We start from the raw sequence: 20,096 nt of genomic DNA, 5'->3' as shown, positions 1-20,096 counted from the left end.
TGTTTTGACTCATTATTTATATATTTTATATTTTCTTTCCCTCTCCTCCCTGGCATGGCCTGACTTGTGTGAGACGTGCTCGTTGTCCATGTTCATGTAGGAGGTGGATGATGCTACAGCACTTCCCCACCCCGCCTCCCCGACCAGTCACGTGTCTTCCTCCTACAGGCTTTCCTCCTCTGTATTGCCTTCTTCCACTCTCCAATTTCTAGCCTCTGGCATGAGCAGTTTCTTCTTACTTCTCTGACACTCTTCTTTGTTGGCGTCATGTTGGATCAGGACGCTGAAATCTTTTTTCCCATATTTAAAAGAAAAACGTGTACTGTATGTAGTGTTTTTGAGATCGCCCGTAGGTCTTTGTAGGGATGTGTTGAAGTCACACATCCATTTGTTCTCCCTTCGATTGTAGAAAAGCATGCATGTAGTCTCAGCAATCATTCCCATGAATGATTATAAGCTCATGCACCTCCTTATCATCTAATCTGTTGATCTGTGTATGGCTGCTATTTCTTCTTTTTCCTTGCTAACCAAAACTAAACTATTAAACCACATAGCCCCTGCAGTGTTTGCCAGAGGTTTATTGTTGTTGTCTTATGATCATCTCTCTTTTATCATTCATCATTTCCCTTTTATCAAAGTGTTCCAAATTTACTACTTGGGGAAAAAATGCTAAAATGGGTAAAGCTTATTAAACTTAATTGAATCAACTCTCTGTAATTTAACTGAACCTCACTGATACTTTTAACACTTCCCCAAGTGGCTTCTCACACACTGTAAAGCAAGTTTTTTTTTACCACGTCTGTTAAACCATCTCCTGATTGAACCTCAAAATGACACCACAGAACACATCCCTTAGGACTGAGAACAGTCATCATAAAAAGATGGAATGTCCCTCGTTGCGTTGAACGCAGCTCATACTTGCTGTATGCTCTCCTGTGTGCTAGCAGGGCACTAGAAGAGAAAACGCTCCTGATTTGATAAATGCCTAATGGAGTGAATGGGGGAGCTTAACAGCTTTCAGCTTTCAGTTTATATAATTTAAAATACAAGTGCTTTGGAATTAGATGCACATGGGAAATAACTTTCAAGATTAAATCTCACTTCAAGCACCTCTTGAGAAGTTGCCAAGATTAATAAACTTTTCATGGATTTTCATAAATTTGTATGAAGAGTAGCAAGCTTTATACACCGAGAGGAGGCTTCACTGTCCATGTGTCTTTCGTAACTAATTGTTCCACTGTGTACATAAATGCAAACATCACCAACTTTTACATTTTACTGACTTACAATAGAGGTAAATCTTATACTTGGCTGTTCAGAGCTTATTTTATCAATTTGACAAACAGGAAAAGGTACATCTGCAGCCCCTTAAAAAGCCAGTATTGTCTGGCAATGTGTGAAAAGGGGGCTGTGTATTGCTATTGTGGTCGGCCGCTTTAACACAGGCTGTGGTACAGCTATTGAAGATTAAGGAAAGGAATTAAGTTGAGTTTGTTCTATCCTCTTCACGTTTGTCTATAATGCCCTTGTCATCATGAGAGTGGGGTTAATCAGATTACATTTTAGGTTGTAAAGCTGGAGCTAGCGATATAATGAACAATATGTCCTCGTAGGTTGATTATCAGCCATGTCATCACAAAAGCCTGCTGTTCACCAGCTGGAACTGCTCTTTATCCTCTCACATCCCACAAGTCTGACCTGAGACTAAATTTCAGTTCTGTTAGCCGTTAAAATACAGATAATAAGTTAATTGCATGTTGTTTATGCAAGGTTGTCAGTCACAAACTACTTTCTATCCTTTCGATAAAGCTCTCAGTCATTTGAGCTTTTGTGGTGTGGTGAGTCTATGATTTCCCTTAATTGTGTGAAAGCCGTGCAAGCACTGATGTTTCAGAATTACTTCAATGAGCTTTTGTTTTCCTTTTACAAATACACAATGTTCTATTATCTCCATTTTGAATAATTTTCCTTGCAGTGTTAACTGAGCCAAACAACCAACATGTCACTGTTAATAAAGAATATTGACATTTTGTATTAACTGCTTTGTGAGCTACTGAATGCAATGTTTTACACTCTTTCTTTTCCCTCTCTTCTCTTTCAGGAACCTATAAAGTCCAGGGCACCACAGCTCCATTTGGAGTATAGATTTTACAAACAGTTGGGAAATTCAGGTAAGAGAGATTCATTTTTGAGGTTATTAGTCTCTATTAGCCAGCTATGATGAGTTAAATGTGAATGGGCCTTTTCACACTAGATTGAGCTTGGCAGGAAGAGAAAACTTCCTGAATGAAACCTTTACATTCAGAAACAGGCACATAGACCTGAGGGTGGGATAAATGTGATAACACTGTTTACATGACTTCCACTCACATGTTTTCAGGTCACTTTTGTGTTTGTGATAATAATTATCTGCATTATTCTGTAATATCTCAATGATTAAAAAAACAAACACTTGGATAATCAGGAATAATGGCACATGGGAATGAATGCCTTTTAAGAGAGCAAGGGAACAAATGGGAGAGACAGAGGAAAACAAAGATTTAATCCCTAAAAATGTTGACAGTCTGATTTTGCGGAGTGTTTTTTTTTTTTTTTTAATGCTATGCCTCTGGTGTTTAGCTTATGTGAGACATTTTGTTTACAGGATTATATGCTGTATTGCAAATGATCCTGTTATTCTGTGTCATATTTCTGAAAAATGACAAAATGCTTTATTTAACATCTGCATTTTGTTGTTGTTCAGCTATTGTTCAGTCAGGTCTTCATGCAGTATTTGCACAAATATGATTTCACTTCCTCTGTAGTCATCCACATAGCACAGATTGTGTTAATTTAAAAAAAAAAACAACCTTACTTTTCTTATCTGCACTGTGAGACATCTGTGTTAAGGTTTAAAATATTCAGTTTCTGCATGTGAAATTAGTGAGCATAGTGTAGATGGAAGGCAAAACTGGCGAGGAAAGGATGCATTTCCAAAAGTAATTGCGTTTGAGTGGACATGTAACATCAGGGAAACAGCCACATGAACAGTCCTACGGCTTCCATTCTACTTGAGGCTAAATTTCACAGCAAGTTTGTTTATCTTTCCACATCTGTGAGAGCCAATGAATGCTATGAAAGCCTGCTTACTCTTTTCTAATCCCACCTCTGCAGTGCCCAGAGTCTTTTCCTCTCCTACAGCACGACCCAGAACATGTTAATGTGCTATGATGCATAGCTTTGGCTCCAGGGCAGCAGCTCTTTGATCTGGTCTGGCTGGTCAGCTAGTTACAGAGGCTGAGAGAGACGGCAGAGTCAGATGGTTGGGAGGGACTGGGACTTGATTTGTTTCACAGCGCTGCCTGGCTGCCTGGCTGCCTGGCTGGCTGTTTTTGGAAATGCTCACCTGTCATGTTTGTGTAAGTTTGTGTAGATGCATGTGTTGATTTGGCGGACTCACAACACTCATGCTCAGTGTTCAGTTCAGAAACCATATGCAAACATGTCACCACTACTTAGTCAAACTGACAAGAGCCAAAGGTACAGACCAAAAAGTCTGTGCAGTGTCCTGCTCCTGCTGCTTTTTGCACTGCAACCACCCACACCTGCATGTCCCATCTGTTCTTTTTTTGTCCCTTCTCTCAGACCAAGTCCTTTTATAATTGAGTAAATGCAGGTAGCAAGTCCCAGTTGACATTTTCTTACATAATTCAGCCTGAAGTAGGCTTACTTAGCCTATTAAAGGGTAACTATACAGGGATAGTAGAGGGATGGTACAGCTTTGACAGTCACTAGAAGCACATTTTTAACCTTTGGAGAGAGTTTCTGTGTGGTCCTATATCACTGTACAATATATAGATTTGAAAACTCATGTTGTACGTACAAGCATGCTCACTTAAGTGTGTGTTAGTCAGTCTAAGGCAGATGTTTGTGTGTGTGTGTGTGTGTGTGTGTGTGTGTGTGTGTGTGTGTGTGTGTGTGTGTGTGTGTGTGTGTGTGTGTGTGTGTGTGTGTGTGTGTGTAATTTAGTGACACGTGCCAGCTTCCTGGCTCCTTGTGCCAGAGCAAAAGCCCTCCACTGTTGATAAGGAGGTGGGGCATTAGGGCAGTCCTTGACTATTTATAGATGGCCCTCTACAAGCAGTCAGGCCTTTATGGTGTGTCTACTTGGATCGCTTCCCTAGCCACAGTATCCTCTGCCGCTCTGATTGACTGTGTGCTGCCTGCAGATTGCAGGGAAACTCTCTAACATGCATTGCCTACAGGGTGTGGCCTATTTTTCTTCATGGCTGTTCTCGATTTAATCTGTCGTTTTGATCTGTGAGCAAAATGTTATTCAATGCATGACCACACATACATAGAATCTACAGTAACTGTAATTGTCATCTCCTGTGCCATTTCCCATGATTATAGTAGAGGATTCCACTAGTCCAGGCTTGTCTCTTTCTGCCTTTGGTTGTTTCCTCTGGTGCATTAAACACACCATGACCATCCTTTCCTCTATTGAGACCAATGCTGGCCTTTAGCCTCTCTTATTGACTGTGGTCTGGGCTTGAACAACATGTGAAAATGTTTCTTACCCTTACACACAACGAGAGATAGGCGATGTCCACAGGTAAACCGACGATAAGCCATTAAATTGTTTCCAAATGCATACTGAAACATTTAGCTCTTTTATACTCTAATGGATCCATAGTAACACATGCTTTTTGCACACCCTGCATCTTAATGTTCATTCAGTACTAGATATTTCACATTGACCTGTGCTGTCATATGGACTTTTTAACTCTCAGAAATAGAAACTTGCATGGAGATATTGTGTCTGCGGGCCCATTTATTTTGGCTGAAACAGCTGGTGAGATCTTGCTACTTTTTGACATAATAAGAAAAATAATCAGAGTCAACAGGTGGTCTGACATGTCAGGCAATGTTGTCAAAGTGTGACTGGCAGGCAGTGGGTGGATGAAAATCAAAGACACATGTAATGATGAATGTTAAATTCCCTCCCACTATGTTTCAGCCTTTCTCTACTCATATATTACTTTGAACCCAAGTCAGACTATTAAGTTGCCAGACAGCACTTTAAATTGTCAAGACACAAAAGATCAGTTGGAAATGGACTCAGCTAAATTCTGATTTGAAATACATTTATCTTGTCTAAGGGTTGTCCATTGATTGTTCACCCCGAGCTGGATACACTTTCTGTAGTTTTACTGTAGTCTAAAAGTGGAGCTACAATATTACCACACAATTGAGCAGAGAGGCCCTGTCTCCAGCTGATGACTAGCTATTCCACAATGATATGACAAAAAGGCTCACTTGACTGTCTAGCATGGGAGGAGTCAAGGCGATAGTTTAAATCTCCTTATGTTGTCAAGTTGGCTAAATGGACACATGTGACCCTGATAGTCCTACACAACCCAAGAGCCTCAAATATGTCACTGCGTGGACTGCTCAGTGCTTAACGCCCAGGAGGAGCTTATCTGCACACTGTTAATTCTCTCCTGCCCTGAACAGATCCCAGCTGTAGGGAAAGCTGCCTCCAAGCAATTGACAATAGACCTGGCATTGTAGTTGTTCTCGGTAGAAATAGCAGAACTGCTAAAATGTGCTGGTGATAGTGAAGTGAGTCTTGTACTTGTCAGCCTGAGAGTTTGTTTTTGTTTTATTTTTTACATTAGTGGCATATCTAAGGAAGTTAACGCTTGTATGTTATTCAGTGATGGGAGTCAGCATGCCCGTCAATATTAATGAGTTCTGTTAAGACGTATGACTGTTTGATATGCTCTGTCAGTGACATAGGGTCTGTGGTGATCATATTAGTTCATGCAAATCATGGACTCATGCAAGTCCTGGAAAAATCAGCTTGTGTATTCTGCTGTTGCAGGATTATCCTAGATCAGATGGATAAGATTATTTTATCAACTCAGAGGTAAAACTGAGAAGCTGCTAACGTCTGACGGCACCTCAGAACTGTTGGGCACTGTTCACATTTGAGCCGATACTGGCACCAATACCTGGAATTCAGCAATGGTGCCCAATGGTACCTTTTTTCAGTACTTACGCTTTCTGTAATAACTTTAAGGTGATATATAGAATCTTTTCAAAGACTTTTGGATGCATCAAGTGGCAGAGTGTTGGCTAATGCCAGTAAAAATGCTAAGCTAATGCCAACCAAAACAGAAAGAAACAATTCATGAATAAATGACATTTGCTTTTTTTTATGTAATTAAATATTTGGCAAAGATATATTTAACTAGCACACTGAAAATTATGCTTATTATGACATATTGTTACTGTTTCACAGTAATAAATTTTTTAATGGTGGCTTGACTAAATTTTCAGTCTTTTTTCAGTGAGGCTGAATGATGAATCATTTCAGCATCTCTCAGTTTATGTGCATTATGTCCAGTAGTCATAATACAAAAAATGCAATATAAGAAAGCAAATTAGGCCACTCTGTGGAACATTATATTACCCAAGCATCTTACCGCTTGATGAAGAGTGACAACAATAATGAATAATCTTTAAGACGAGCAGTCTAATCCATCTGATAAATAACTTGATATAGCCTGCTTGATACTATTTTGTACACAATAAACATGGAGAGTGCTGTGTTGAGTCAGAGAAAGTGAAAAAACTGCCCTAGTTTTTCATCAATCAGGCAAATCATTGCCACAAAAGCTAAATTAATTATTAACTTAGTAAAAAACAAGTATTGCTATTTAATTTTTTCCCCACGAGTGGTCAGCCCTGTTGTGTGTTGTGGGATTGATTCTATATTGCATTTGTAGCTTCAGGCTCAGTCTGTGCAAGCCCAAGTACAGATTACATTTCATGTTTGTGAGAACATCTCCAGAGCACTGGGCCTAATGGAAGCCACTTCTTCTCCCCCTCCTCTCTCTGCACACTCCACTCCATAATCTCAATCTTTAATACACATTCCCTGCTCTCTCCTCCTCTCTGACCGTCTCCTCTCCTCTCTTCTCCAGCCATCTCCTCTTTGGCCCTTAACTCTGACATTTCGTCGTAGGGCAACATTGCCTTCAGCTGCCATGATGCAGCCTTCCCTCTTACTGTGTTGCCTGAGAGGCCAGCCTGCACATACAATAGGTTGGATTGTCTCGAATTGTCAAGACAGCAGGGGTCAGAACACCACTGACTTTGGCTCGCAGTGAAGGCCAGAGCATATCCCATAAGGCTGAATGCAGTTAGATGTATTTTTTGATAGGGCTTTATGTAATAGGTACAATTCCAGACATTTATCATCACAGAAGCGATGTGATGCTTATGTGTCATTGAACTGCTGAACTTTTTTGTTTGGCCGAATGCTGTCAGATCAAGATGATGCTTGGCAGTCATGTTTCATCATTCGGTTGCTTTTGAAGTGTTCACTGTTGCCTGTCATAGAGCAAATTTGTTGCGTTGGAGTGAGATTTCAGTTTCATTTTGTTTGTTTTGTGAGTTATAGTTAGTGTCAACCATAACAATACACATCAAGCATACCCTCACCCCAAAAATGCACTCTGGGCTTTTTCCACCAGCTATATCTAGAGTGGTGCTAACAGCAGCTGTAAGCACCACTCTTCGCACACATTCACAAACAGAAGATTATAATACACTGTGTGCTTTCCTCTTGTGATGACTGTGCTTTGAATGCCCTCTAGATTTGGGCCAAGCTTTGATGAGTCAGCCTCCCAGTGATCTCTTGTCACTGCCTCATCTGTCATGGGCATAATTACCAGGAAAATCCTAGAGACTAAAGGGCAGACAGGTGTGTGTGTTTGTGTGCATATGTACATGTGTGTACATGTGTACCTGTGTCAGTTTGCATCCGTGCATGTGTCGCATTGTTTCCTCGTTGGACTGATGTTAAAGGGGGATCAGGTAAAGCTGACTGTAAACTCTCGGCCCCAGGGCAAGCAGCTTACATCCAAATCGAATACTTTTTCACACAGTGCTGTGCCCACTGCCCAGTCTCAACTCTCATTTATCTCTATCACGCATGTTTTGTCACAGACAAGTATAGTACAAATGTGCTTGTCCATTCCTGTTTTAATCTGTATCTTAATCTCACTGACTGTCTTTATCTGTCTGTGTCACTGTGTCTCTCTCTCAGTGCTGCTACACCTGCTGTTGTAGCAGCATTCATGTGGTATCTCGTGGTTAGTGAGCTTTCAGGGAGGTTGCTGGTATTTAGATACTAGGGCTTTGGCCTGGATGGCTGCCTGATGATGACAGAATCAATTTGACAAGGACTAACATGATAGCTAAGACAGTAAACCTGGAGACTGGTTGTTTTGATCATGGAAAATTGTGTTTGGATCAGAAATCAGTGGATGGAACGTTATAAAATGCATCTGAAACTAAGCTGGGGGGGGACTAACAAAAACAGCAGCTAAATGAGTCTGTTTCTTATGTTTAGGTTGTGTTACTTATCTTTTTTCCAGTGAGCTGTTGCATGTTATTCTGGACTGTTTTGGAAATATGATGCTGGGTCCTCCACAGGCATCTGTAGTTCAATTTGTTACAACAAAGCTGTCAATTTTATAGCCAGCAGACATTAAGAAACAGTAGCTTTAGGCCACTGTGAGGCTTCTTTTCTGGTTTTTAATCCCAAATGTAGTACAAAATAAGAAATTGAAATTTGCCCAGATGATTTTCAGATATAAGCACGATTTTATGCAGAATCAGAACTACTTTACCTTATGTACCTTATTATGAACACTACAGACTGTAGTGTTTTGCCACGCCACAGTTTTCCTTCTGTCAAAACAGTGATATACATGAAGTCTTGCCAGGTTGATCCATCCACATTCTTCAGACGTCATACATATTACCACAAAATGGGTGTGGTGGTTTCTAGTAGCAAAGGCTATTTACAGTTGCCGTCACTGCACTGCTAACCATCTCCGGTGTTTCGTTTAGACACCTTTCCCTTTAATCCTAGCTCAGGGGGAAAAGGAACTGTGAGACACACCTGTTTCTGACAAACCTGTAGTGTCGGTGAAGAGTCTCTTCCCACACTTAAAAACTAAATGTATCAACAAAGGAGAAAATTTTACTCTGTGAGACGTGATAATTGTATTGTGATGATTGAATTCATTGAATATTTGACAAAAATCCACAAACTTTATTTTTGTGTGTTCACAGAGGGAATCCCTCAGGTGTACTACTTTGGTCCTTGTGGGAAATACAACGCCATGGTGCTGGAGCTGCTCGGGCCCAGTCTAGAGGACCTGTTTGACCTTTGTGACCGCACCTTCTCCCTCAAGACCGTCCTCATGATAGCCATACAGCTGGTAAGGCCTGGAAGAGGAGAGCAGGAGGCCAATATTTAGATAAGCTATAGATGTATTACAGTGTTAAATATTGTATTAAAGTAGATGGAATTCTAAGGTGCTGTATGCAAGGCATGGTGAAAAATACATGCCCATATGCCTCCACAGCCTGATGACTTTCTTGTGTCTTCTTGTGTGAAATACCTTGCTTTTCTGTCAACATTTGAACTTGGAAGATAGCTAAAAATAGTCACATAATAAGGTAATCCAAATTGACTGTGTAATTTTAGTTTTCTTTCTTGTTGTCAGAATTGTAATGTTTGAAAACTGCCCGGAGGGTTCAGTAATTCAAATTTCAAATACTCATCTTGTTCCATTTTCCCCTGCTTCTAGATAACACGGATGGAGTACGTCCACACCAAGAGTCTGATATACAGAGATGTGAAGCCAGAAAACTTCCTGGTTGGGCGGCCAGGAAGCAAGAGGCAGCACACCATCCACATCATCGACTTTGGTCTGGCCAAAGAGTACATAGACCCTGAGACCAAAAAACACATCCCCTACCGGGAGCACAAGAGTCTGACCGGAACGGCACGCTACATGAGCATTAACACACACTTGGGAAAGGGTAAGAAAGTCAGAGCTAGAGATTACAGGTGGTTTAATGGAGATATCCAAAATCTATCATGTACAACTACATCATCTACATGTGCGCAGCATTGGAAACAAATAGCTTTTTGTGTAACAATTGAAAGTTACCATACATAAGGTGTTTCTTGAGATCAGCTGCATTACTGTAGATTTATCATGAATTTTCGTCTTTCTCTCATAAAGTGAGCTTTCTCTAATGTGCAGCTTCATTTCTTGGCTATGTGGAAGCATCTCCTATTAATTCACTCTGCTGTTTTTCATCTATGGCGCACGTGGCCAACCATGTGTCATTATTAGAACTCCTGGATAACTGTGCAATCACGCTGGGCCCGGTTGCCTGTTAACCTTGCCAGCTGGATATGAAATGAATTTGTTTCTCACAGGTAACCTCATTTTTGTCTTGTTCGGTCTGTTCCAGAGCAAAGCAGAAGGGATGATTTGGAGGCACTGGGTCACATGTTCATGTACTTCCTCCGAGGTAGCCTCCCCTGGCAGGGCCTAAAGGTACTGTGGTGTATTGTTTAACATCATCCAAGTATTGGCTCATGCTAATTTGTGTCAGATTCCTGCAGACCTCTTCATGCTTAGTATAGAGATGTACCCTTTTCCTGCTGACCTCCTCAGTGCAGGACTGTTTTCGTACATCTCTGTCGCATGATCTTAGCCTGAATTATTTGTTGAACCTGAAAGACTGAGAAGCACCCTTGATGTCACTCACAGAAATTATTGAGATCTATTTGATTATTTAATTTGCTGTTGTTTAATACACACTAGTATCACATGTGATGATAAAGCGCAATGATGAGGTGCTCAGATATTAATGACAGGGCGGAGGCAATGTGAAGCAATGTGTTTGTTCTCTGTGCCAAGTCTTTTATTGTCTTTATCAGAACACCTTTGAGTTCTGTTTTCTCTGGTCACTCGAAAAAAATATATTTTAAACTTTTTTTACCTAACTTATGTACTGATTATCTTTGGTGAGTGTTGGTGTTATTCTACTTATACCATAGCCACTTGCCAACAAATTGACATGTGTTATCAAATCAATTTATTTGCAGTGTATAACAAAAGTATGATCTTACTTTTTTGTTCAAGATCATGAAATATTGTACTTACTTTAAAGTCATGCCGCTTGTGTTAGAACAGCTGATGGCAGCAAAGGGTACAGCTGGTCTCTGCAATCAGCCAAACCCACAGACCTGAGGCTTAAGCTCTTTTTAAACTATTTCAAACTAGGTTTCATTACATTATCTACAGTAAAGACAAATTTGACTGATCACCTGCTCCGACATCCTAAACAAACCAAAAGTATAACAATAGAAGACTGTTACTCAATGTTAACATTATTATTCCAGCAGAGTTCTGCCTCAGGTAGCTTTGTCAGGCAGTCAGAATCAAGAATTCTCAGTGGCCACATTGCAATGATATCTAATATTGTCTTCCTTTTTATAGAGTCATTTGTCACAGGTTTCTGTGTGCACTGGGACCACACACCACTTGTGTGGCAGGACTCACCATAGGCGCTCATTATCAAATCTATTCAGTCAGTGACTAGAAAAATAAATACCTCCTTTGCATTTGCATGTGTTGCTACATAAACCGTATTTGAACCGTTTGCTGAGATAGAGTTTAAAGCACAGAAATGCAGGCATACGACCAGGTGTCAGGAGAGCAGGTTATAGCTGCGCAGACTTACTGAGCTGTTTGCAGGCGTCCACATCAAAGGTGCACATAGAACAGACTAGAAGACAAGACACCTCATCTGAGCATTTGCTATGTGGGAGGAAGCCTGTGGTAGATGAATGTGAGGGATGTATGAATGTGGGGGATGTTGGCTGGCTCAGGCCAAAAGAACACGCAACATGACAGTGCATCAAAATACAATGAAGGAGTATAGTGACCAGTTACAGAACTCACAATGAGTGTTCTCACATCTTCATGGAGTGTAACAGTATACAGTAGGTCTTGGTAAGTGTAGAGCAGCAGGTTAAGAATTGTCATTGTAGATTGATGAAGAGTGGAAGATGTGGTCTGATGAATCCTGGTTGGTAGTCGACAATGGTAACAATAACAATAATAATAATAAACTTTATTTGTAGAGCACCTTTCATACAGGAATTGCAGCATAAAGTGCTTTACATGAAGAGTCACGTGCACCAAGTCAGTGCTCTACATAGAAAAGACAGAATGGACATAAAAACAGATCAAAAATGAAAATAGAGTAGAATAAGGCTAAAAATCTGAAGTGTATTGGGACAAAGCTCTAAAAGAACTCTTCGTCCAGGGTCTCTGCTTTCTGTAATTCTCAGACACAACAGAAACTTTGTCTTTCTCTACAGATACTGATTCACCACAGGTCTTTATTACACTGAAGCAGGCATTTCACAGCTGCCTCAGAACATCTTCTCATGGATGTAATCTCTTATCTGCCTATAGGCCACAGCGCAGTATTGCCCCAGAGACCACAGTATTTCACTTAGGGATAAAGCATGACATCACAGCATAAAATAATCAAATATAGGTGAAATAGATTACATAGAATGCATAAAATCAAGTAAAATACAACATTTTAAATGAAGTTCAGCAGTGCATAAGTGTGTTGCCTGAACAATACTATGACAATATGAGAATCATGCATAGTTGAAAATGTACGGGCCAATGGGTGAAATGCAACCATCTTGATGCATTCATCAGGTATCTCATTTCCAGTGTAATATGTATTTTTCCTGTCTTCCTTCTAGGCGGACACTTTAAAGGAGAGGTATCAGAAAATTGGGGACACCAAACGAGCGACACCCATCGAAGTGCTTTGTGAAAGCTTCCCCGGTCAGTAGAACCAACCAGTTTCCTTCGTTTGCTGTGTTACATAAGTTCTTTCTCATTGGTTCAGTTTTCAAGTTTACCGATATGTTCTCTGTTGCTACAGAAGAGATGGCCACCTACCTGCGCTATGTGAGGAGGCTGGACTTCTTTGAGAAGCCTGATTATGACTACTTGAGGAAGCTCTTCACTGATCTGTTCGACAGGAACGGCTATGTCTTTGACTATGAATACGACTGGGTCGGAAAATCACTTGTGAGTGCCTCTTACTGAATCCACTCCTCCTCCTCCTCCTCCTTCTCCTTTCCCTCTGAAATCCTTTGGTTTGACCACTGAGTGTCACAGCTGCCATTCTTACTGCTCTCACCGTAATAAGCTCTTACCAGATCAGAACTCTTTTGTCAAACTTTACAAGGTTTATATTGTCAGTGCTAAATGTTTTACCTTTTGCTAATTCCAGCTCTCTAGTTTTTCTATTTTATTTTCTCAAAATTGTCTTCATTCTAAAAGTGTTTGCTTCCTTGTGTTTCTTGCAGCCCACACCGATAGGCCCTATCCCCAGTGACACCCCCCTGCAGCCCAGCAGCAGAGACAAAGCACAACAGCAGACCAAAAACCAGGTGAGGTCATCAGCATTAAAACAGGACAAACACAAGACCTGCCCTCCAGTCTACCGACCCACTGACCAAACAACCAGCCAACCAGCGAACCCTGTCATTCAAACTCCTCTGCCAGGTCACTGCTGCGTCCAACTGGGTCGCTCTAGATGATAACGGCTAGATCTGCCAAACTCAGGAGATTGCGATATTCTTCGTCATTAAAATCATCAAAATGGACTATTCTGTAGTGTAGGTTTAAGATCACCATGCATTGCAACAAATAGCCAAGTCACCTACACCTGCATTATTTGTTATTTTCAGACTAGGACCTGCCAGTCCAAGGAGAAAAGATGATGAAGCATTTCAAGTGCACTGATGTTCTTGTTTTGTAGCTGTTGGCCTGCCTTAACTTAAGCTGACAGAGACAATATGATACTGCACTGTTTTGCTAAAAGAGCAATTTGTACTCCTCTTTACTGATTCAATGGCTACAACAGGTAGCCAAACTAGCTAACTAGCTATCTATTAATGTTGATTATCTGTGAAATTTACCAGTTTTTCCAAACAATTTGTCAAGTTTAAAGAACCGGTGCGTGGGGTTTAGTGGTCTCTTATGGTGAGGTTGCAGATTGCAACCAACTGAATACCCCTTGCCTCACCCTCCCCTACAGTAAACATGAAAAACGTGAAAGGTGCTCCTTATAGCCAGTGTCTGGTTTGCGCCTTCTGGGCGACTGTAGAATCATGGCGATGAAACATGGTGGACTCTGTGGGGAGGACCAGCTCTTCCTGTGGATACAAAGAGCTCTGCTAATAATTCCCCCAAGTCCTACACACTGGACCTTTAGTGTGAGTGCAGATGTGCTTCAAACTCAGTGAGACATGGATGTTCTGCGAGTCCTGGCATATCCGCCATTGCTAATGCGCGCAGAGACGAGCACTACTATGCTAAATCAAGTGCACATGCGGATTTTGCAAATCAAAGGTTACCATCTAGATATGACAGTCCAACCATAATCCACTTCCTGGAGAAAATGGCTGCTGTTGAGCTCCAATTCTCTTTCATTCCTGTTCCTGTCTGCAGCCTGATTGCTGGGCAGTGACATCATCTGTCCTAAGTCTTTGTCAGACAATAAGACTTGATGGATGCCTTATAAGTAAATTAATCGACGTGCACGATGACGAGGCAGGCTCCCCTGCTCCAGCTGTGACACAAAGCACTGTTTTCGGCTTCAATTTATTCTTCACACCTTGCCACTCTAAGCTCCAGTCATTGCATGCATGAGTTGAAAATGCAAATTGCATTGTTCATACCAGTAATGACGAGCTCTAAGCTTAGTATGTGGCAAAGTGTGGACTTGAATTTTATTTTTTTATTCCTTTTTATTAGCATGCTATCCGAGCCTTGTTTGTTTGATTGAGTACAGAGGTTATAATTCAAGCCCATGAAGGCCTTGTGATAGACACGTCATGGTTTAAATCATGTTGTTGTACTTGACGAGTCTGACTCGTTTACCGTAAAGCAATACAGGGAGTGCATTAGATTTTATGATGGACTTATTGCAGTGGACTCTAGCCTCTTTTTATTGCTCTGCATTGGAGGTGATTGGCTTGATAACAACTTGCCACCTTTGGAAGCTCGCAGAGCACCACCTCCAGCACCACACATGATGCCCATGACTGTAAAAACCAGTGACATCCTGGTTAAAACAGCCAGCTGCAATAAAAGACAATATCTGCTATTTGTCTCTGGAGTTACAGGTTATATTTGTTTATGGGAATAGAAATGTTCAGTTTCTAGTTCCGCCAATGACAGCACAATATTTAAAAAAACAAACCCATGTACCCTAAACTTGAGCCTCCAGTTGACGTTAAAATAATGCCCAAGAACGTAGATAATTGTCTGTGTTGTATTGAACATGCAGTGCTAGTTGAGGTGATCAAGGCTGTTTTCTTTTACTCTTGCATGACTTTGTTAGTGTGTTGATCTGTGCTTCGCATAAATTTTTGCTTCCCTCTACTCCTCTATTAACATAGTTTGTCTTAACAAGCCTGCTTCTGCTTGGGAGATGTCTTCTATAATTTTTTTGTTTTTGTTTCTTTTTTTGTTTCTTTTTTTGTTGTTCATTTACTCCCCTCCTCCTCTACTCCCACCCCCTCCCACCACATTGCCTCACCCTCCGCCCACAACCTACCCCCCCCCCACCCCCCCCCACCACATCACGACCACCTGCCTCAACCCTTTTTGCTCTTTGCGTCAAGTCACCTGAGCCCAAAGGAAGTGAGTCTCAGCCCACTCCAGTGACCAATAAGGAGACTCTGGGGTCGCACCTCACAGCTGAGCGGCTGGGGGGCTCTGTTCAGGTACTGCTGCTGCTGCTACTGCTGCTGCTCTGATGGCTAATGCATGAAGCCACATAGTTTTGTATGTGTCTGAGCCCTCTCACACTGACTCCATGCTGCCTGCCTGCCAGGTGCTCTGTCTTGTTTTCTCTCTGTGTGTCTGCATCAGACTGTTTGAATCTCTGTGTGTCAGTGCTTCGCCCGTTCTGTTTGCTCTCACCGCTTCATTCGCCTCGTCTGCTGTAGGCTGCCCAAAGGAGGGGGCATGCAAAGATGAAAGCCTACAGCAACTGTCCTGCAAACCTCATTCAACAAAGAGTTTTGAATCAGTAGAAAAACACACAAAACAAATAGATAGTCCAAAAGCAACACAGTAGATTTTTGTTTTCAGTTTCCTCATGAGTAGAAATTCAGTAAAGCATCAAGTATACATTCAAATCTTTTTTTTATATTTTCCATATATTTATTATGTGGAAAAAATCAGTTACGCGTCATTAGAAATAAGAGGCCTCCATAGTAAATGTGGCACAGATGTGCCACTTAGTGTTAGCTGATAGAACTGCAGCTTTTAAAGGATAAGTTCAGGTTTCTTATTCAACTCTGTCTGAAAACAGTATTCATGTTCCCATTTGAATCAAAAGAGCTTTTGCTTTGCTGTTATCATTCCTCCTGCTCCAATGTTCTTCCAGGGGAAGTCTTCAATCTGTTCAAAAATGTTTTCCAAAGTTCATGTGAAGGTAATGTATTGCCTCAACAGTCTGACGTTTGATAAATCACATGTGTATCTCCCAAAATCTTTGTAGTATGAAAGTCCATGTCATGCTAAGCAGTAGTGGTGGGATAGGAACGCAAAAAGGGAATTTCCTACACAAATACTGTAACTTTGAAAACAGCTGCAAAGATTAGCCAATTAGTCTATTTTGATGGCTGATTAATCTTTTCGGTCATTTTTTATGCATTTGCTGGTTCCAGCTTCTTAAATGTGAGGATTTGCTGCTTCTCTTTGTCATTTCTCATAGTATATGAGGATTCTTTGGGTTTTGGACTGTTGGTTGGACAGAAAAAGCTATTTGAAGACATCACTTAAGGCTCTGGAAAAGTGTGATGAGCATTTTTCTCAATGTTTTATGTTTCGTAGACTAAATAATTAATTGTGAAAATAACCAGCAGGTTGATCGATAATGAAAATAATTATCAGTGCGGCCCTGTTTGAAAGATATTCGCTTCGTGTGTGTAACTCGAACTGCTGGAACCTCGTTTTATATTGCAGCTGAACTTTGGAACATGTATTTGCACAGATAGAGGACTCTTAAGGAAGCACATTTGAGAAGGACCTCTGAATGACCAGCTTGAACAGCAGACTTGACTGTGACTTTTGTTTCAAGACAGACATGAAAAAAAAGCAAACCTGCCCCTTTAAGGAGCATTCCAGGTCACATGCTGAACTGCTCTCCTTGTCTGAGAGGGCAGATGTAAAGAGAAAATCAAGGTTACATATTTTTATGTGAGCGTTCATCTCCACCATGCAATCAGTGGCTCGATGTGTATGTTTGTGTGAGCAGTCTGGTGTCCTTCTGTATTTTGTGCAGGTGATGAGCTCAACGAATGGCGAGCTGAACACTGATGATCCCACAGCTGGACACTCCAACGCTCCCATCACCGCTCCCACTGAGGTCGAAGTGGCTGACGAAACCAAGTACGGAACAGCTGTGCAGATTCATGCAATGTTTAATGTTTATTAGTATTTTATTGAGCTCAAATTTGGTGTTGATTTGAAATCTGCAACCTTTTGCACTTCACACTTAATTTTTACATTTTATTTAAATGCATTCAAAAAAATCAAGATTGATCAGGTTTTAACAAGTCTTGATCATGCTGCGTCAGAACCAGCTCCAAAATGAAACCAGCTATTGAAACCCAACCCTAACCAGCAGCATGATGAGCGCTGTATTGATAAACCAATATGTGGCTGTGCAGATGTGTGTCTGGAATGTCCTTTTTCCTCAGTGTAAGTGTTGCTTTGTTTTCCCACAGGTGCTGTTGTTTCTTTAAAAGGAGAAAGAGGAAAGCCCTCCAGAGGCACAAGTGAAAGAAGAGAACAGAGAGAACTTGAAACATTGTGGTCACTGTCAAGTTTTAAATGGAAGCAACTACACAGACCCCCTGTCCCTTCTCTCTTTCCAGCTCCCCTCACCTCTTTATCCCTCTCACCTTATTTCCCCTGTCACTCTGTACCTCCAGCCTCGCGCTCTCTCTTTCTCGTTGTCAGTGCTCCCCGGCTACTGACGAGTTAAAGGAATGTTGCAGTCCTACTGACTCCACAACAGACTCTTGATTCCTTTATCAACGAAAAATAAACGTACCTGCATTACAACGGGGGGCTTGAGAAAAAGTAAAAAAGCTGTAACAATGAAACTCGAATACCGTGGCGTGAATATGAAAAAATACTGTTTGAAACAGTTGTTGTATTCTAGATTCCATAAAGAACACGTATTGTTCCAACAGTCAGCTGTTGATCAGGGGGAACCGTTCGAGTGAAAGAAATCTGCTCATTAGAAAATTTGTTTTTTCTTTCTTTTCTTCCTTTGGTGTGTGTTTTGGGATCAAGGTAAAGAGGAAAAGGTGAACCATGCTGATGTTAAGTCTGATAGACACAGGAAGCATTTCATCTAGCAAACAGAATTTGGAGGATTGGATTTTTATGTTTTTTTTTCTTCTTTTTTTGTAATTGAATCCTCACTTTTTGAAGTCAAATCCCTGCATTGAAAACTTATTTTTATGTTGTAGTGTTCTGGAGTTCAATTCTTTTCCTCACTCTGGCTTTCTTTTTGTCTGTCAACGTGGACTTTGTAGCACAGTCACTGGCCTCAGGTACTGTGGAAGATCGAGAGAAACAGATATTAAGCTCTCTTATTATTATTGCACTTTTGAAAAAAAAAAAAACAATTACAGTGGAAAACTTTAGGTTTGAAATTAACAATTAAGAAAACAACTTAATAAAGACTGATCTAGGAAGAGTCCTTCACAATGCTTATATCTGAGTTATGGCCGGAAAATGTTGTCGATTTACATGGAAAAAAAAAAAGATGTCTTTCGATTTTTATTTCTTACATCAAAATAATTTACCAGGAAATCATAGTTTGTGCCTTTCTAAGTAAAATGTTTAAAGCTCAAGTGAGTGTCCCGCAATGACATTTTATCTAATCTGTCCCAAATGCTCACTGGATTACTGTCTGTCTCTGTCTCTCTCTCTGTGTATGTGTCTATGTGTAAATCTGGAGGTTTTTGTACGTGAATGTGTGCACATCCCTTGCTCTCACTTATAAGCAGTGTACCCCTTCATCCTCTGCTGTGACAATCAACACATCTGTACAGTGGTGTTGTTTGGTTTGGTGAGAGATCAGGACTGTGCGTGTGTGCGTGTGTCCGTCTGCATGGTTCCAGCTCAAAGAGGTCTAGCAGACAACAACCCAAATCTGTTTGAACCATTGTTTCATTTTGTCTGGAGGTCACAGACGAACATGCAGCTCTCTGAGGTTGACTCGTTTGTGAGGTACATCATGTCTCTGCTGCTCCTGAGCCTGGAAAGAAAGGAGCCTTCCCAAATTCAGTCTACTGGATTGGAAAAGAAAGAATTTGCCCTTTTTTGAGGTCCTTGCTGCTGCTAACATCTGTAGTTTTCTGTCTGGGTGCAACTAATGATGATTTCATTGTTGATTAACATGCTTACTATTCTCTCCATTAATCATTTGGACTGTAAATCATCAGCAAACTGTGAAAAATGGCCATAATCTTATCCTCGCCCCGTGATGATGTCATCAAGTGTCCGACGAGCAGTCCAGAACCAAAAATATTCAATTATTGTTATGCAAGAGAAGAAAAACCTGAAAACCTGGCACCATCAAATGTTTGCCATTCTTACTTAATGAATGACTTAAATGAGTAATCAGTTATCACTGCAGCTGCTGCTTCATGTTGTCATCTCTGGTCGATTGATCGACTTACCGCTGCAGCTCTCGCTTCATGTTTCTCTTCCATCCTTGATTTCATTTGTGTTCTTTTTGTTTCCAGGCAAAATAAGATGTGTGTGTGGCTTGGGGCTCTGTGTCTGTACAGGACTGTTTAAACCCCCTCTAAAGTTTCTAGGTCATCAGATTGTGAGTTTAATGGCCTTGAGTTATTTAAAGGAGTACTCCTATGGTTTAAATATTGACAGATTAAAAAAAAAGAATAGTCAAAGCAGCTGTCAAGATATCCCGGGGGTCAAATCAAACTCCAAGAACACTTGATCCTCTGTCTCCCATAATGCAAGTGGAATCCCCACCCCCCAGAGCCTTAGTACTCCTGGAAATGGGTAAACTAAACTCCACCAGTGCACAACATCAGTGGAGGGTCCCTGTATTATGATTTATTCAAGTTTAAC

At 40.9% G+C, this 20,096-nt stretch overlaps 2 protein-coding genes across 8 annotated transcripts in view; one reads left to right on the top strand and one right to left on the bottom strand.

Moving 5' to 3' along the window:
- The window catches only part of csnk1g2b (casein kinase 1, gamma 2b), a 34,313-nt gene extending 14,409 nt beyond the window's left edge, over positions 1–19,904 (top strand). For 3 of the 7 annotated variants that reach the window (XM_070960307.1, XM_070960308.1, XM_070960309.1), the window contains exons 3-12: positions 2,102–2,171; positions 9,133–9,281; positions 9,654–9,888; positions 10,330–10,415; positions 12,653–12,737; positions 12,838–12,986; positions 13,268–13,351; positions 15,593–15,694; positions 17,263–17,369; positions 17,708–18,847. In XM_070960307.1, the coding sequence (XP_070816408.1) occupies positions 2,102–2,171; positions 9,133–9,281; positions 9,654–9,888; positions 10,330–10,415; positions 12,653–12,737; positions 12,838–12,986; positions 13,268–13,351; positions 15,593–15,694; positions 17,263–17,369; positions 17,708–17,762 (1,122 nt within the window). In that variant the 3' untranslated portion in view covers positions 17,763–18,847. Of the gene's footprint in view, positions 1–2,101; positions 2,172–9,132; positions 9,282–9,653; positions 9,889–10,329; positions 10,416–12,652; positions 12,738–12,837; positions 12,987–13,267; positions 13,352–15,592; positions 15,695–17,262; positions 17,370–17,707 lie in introns of all 7 variants that reach the window. The other 4 variants (XM_070960311.1, XM_070960313.1, XM_070960310.1 and 1 more) reach the window with 3 other exon arrangements.
- The window catches only part of gtpbp3 (GTP binding protein 3, mitochondrial), a 224,220-nt gene that overhangs the window by 112,502 nt on the left and 91,622 nt on the right, over positions 1–20,096 (bottom strand). The window lies entirely within an intron of this gene.

This window comes from Chaetodon trifascialis, chromosome 4, assembly GCF_039877785.1.
Source record: "Chaetodon trifascialis isolate fChaTrf1 chromosome 4, fChaTrf1.hap1, whole genome shotgun sequence".
Lineage (NCBI taxonomy): Eukaryota > Metazoa > Chordata > Actinopteri > Chaetodontiformes > Chaetodontidae > Chaetodon > Chaetodon trifascialis.
The sequence above is the reverse complement of the archived record's forward strand: the minus strand, read 5'-3'. Positions and strand labels throughout refer to the sequence as shown.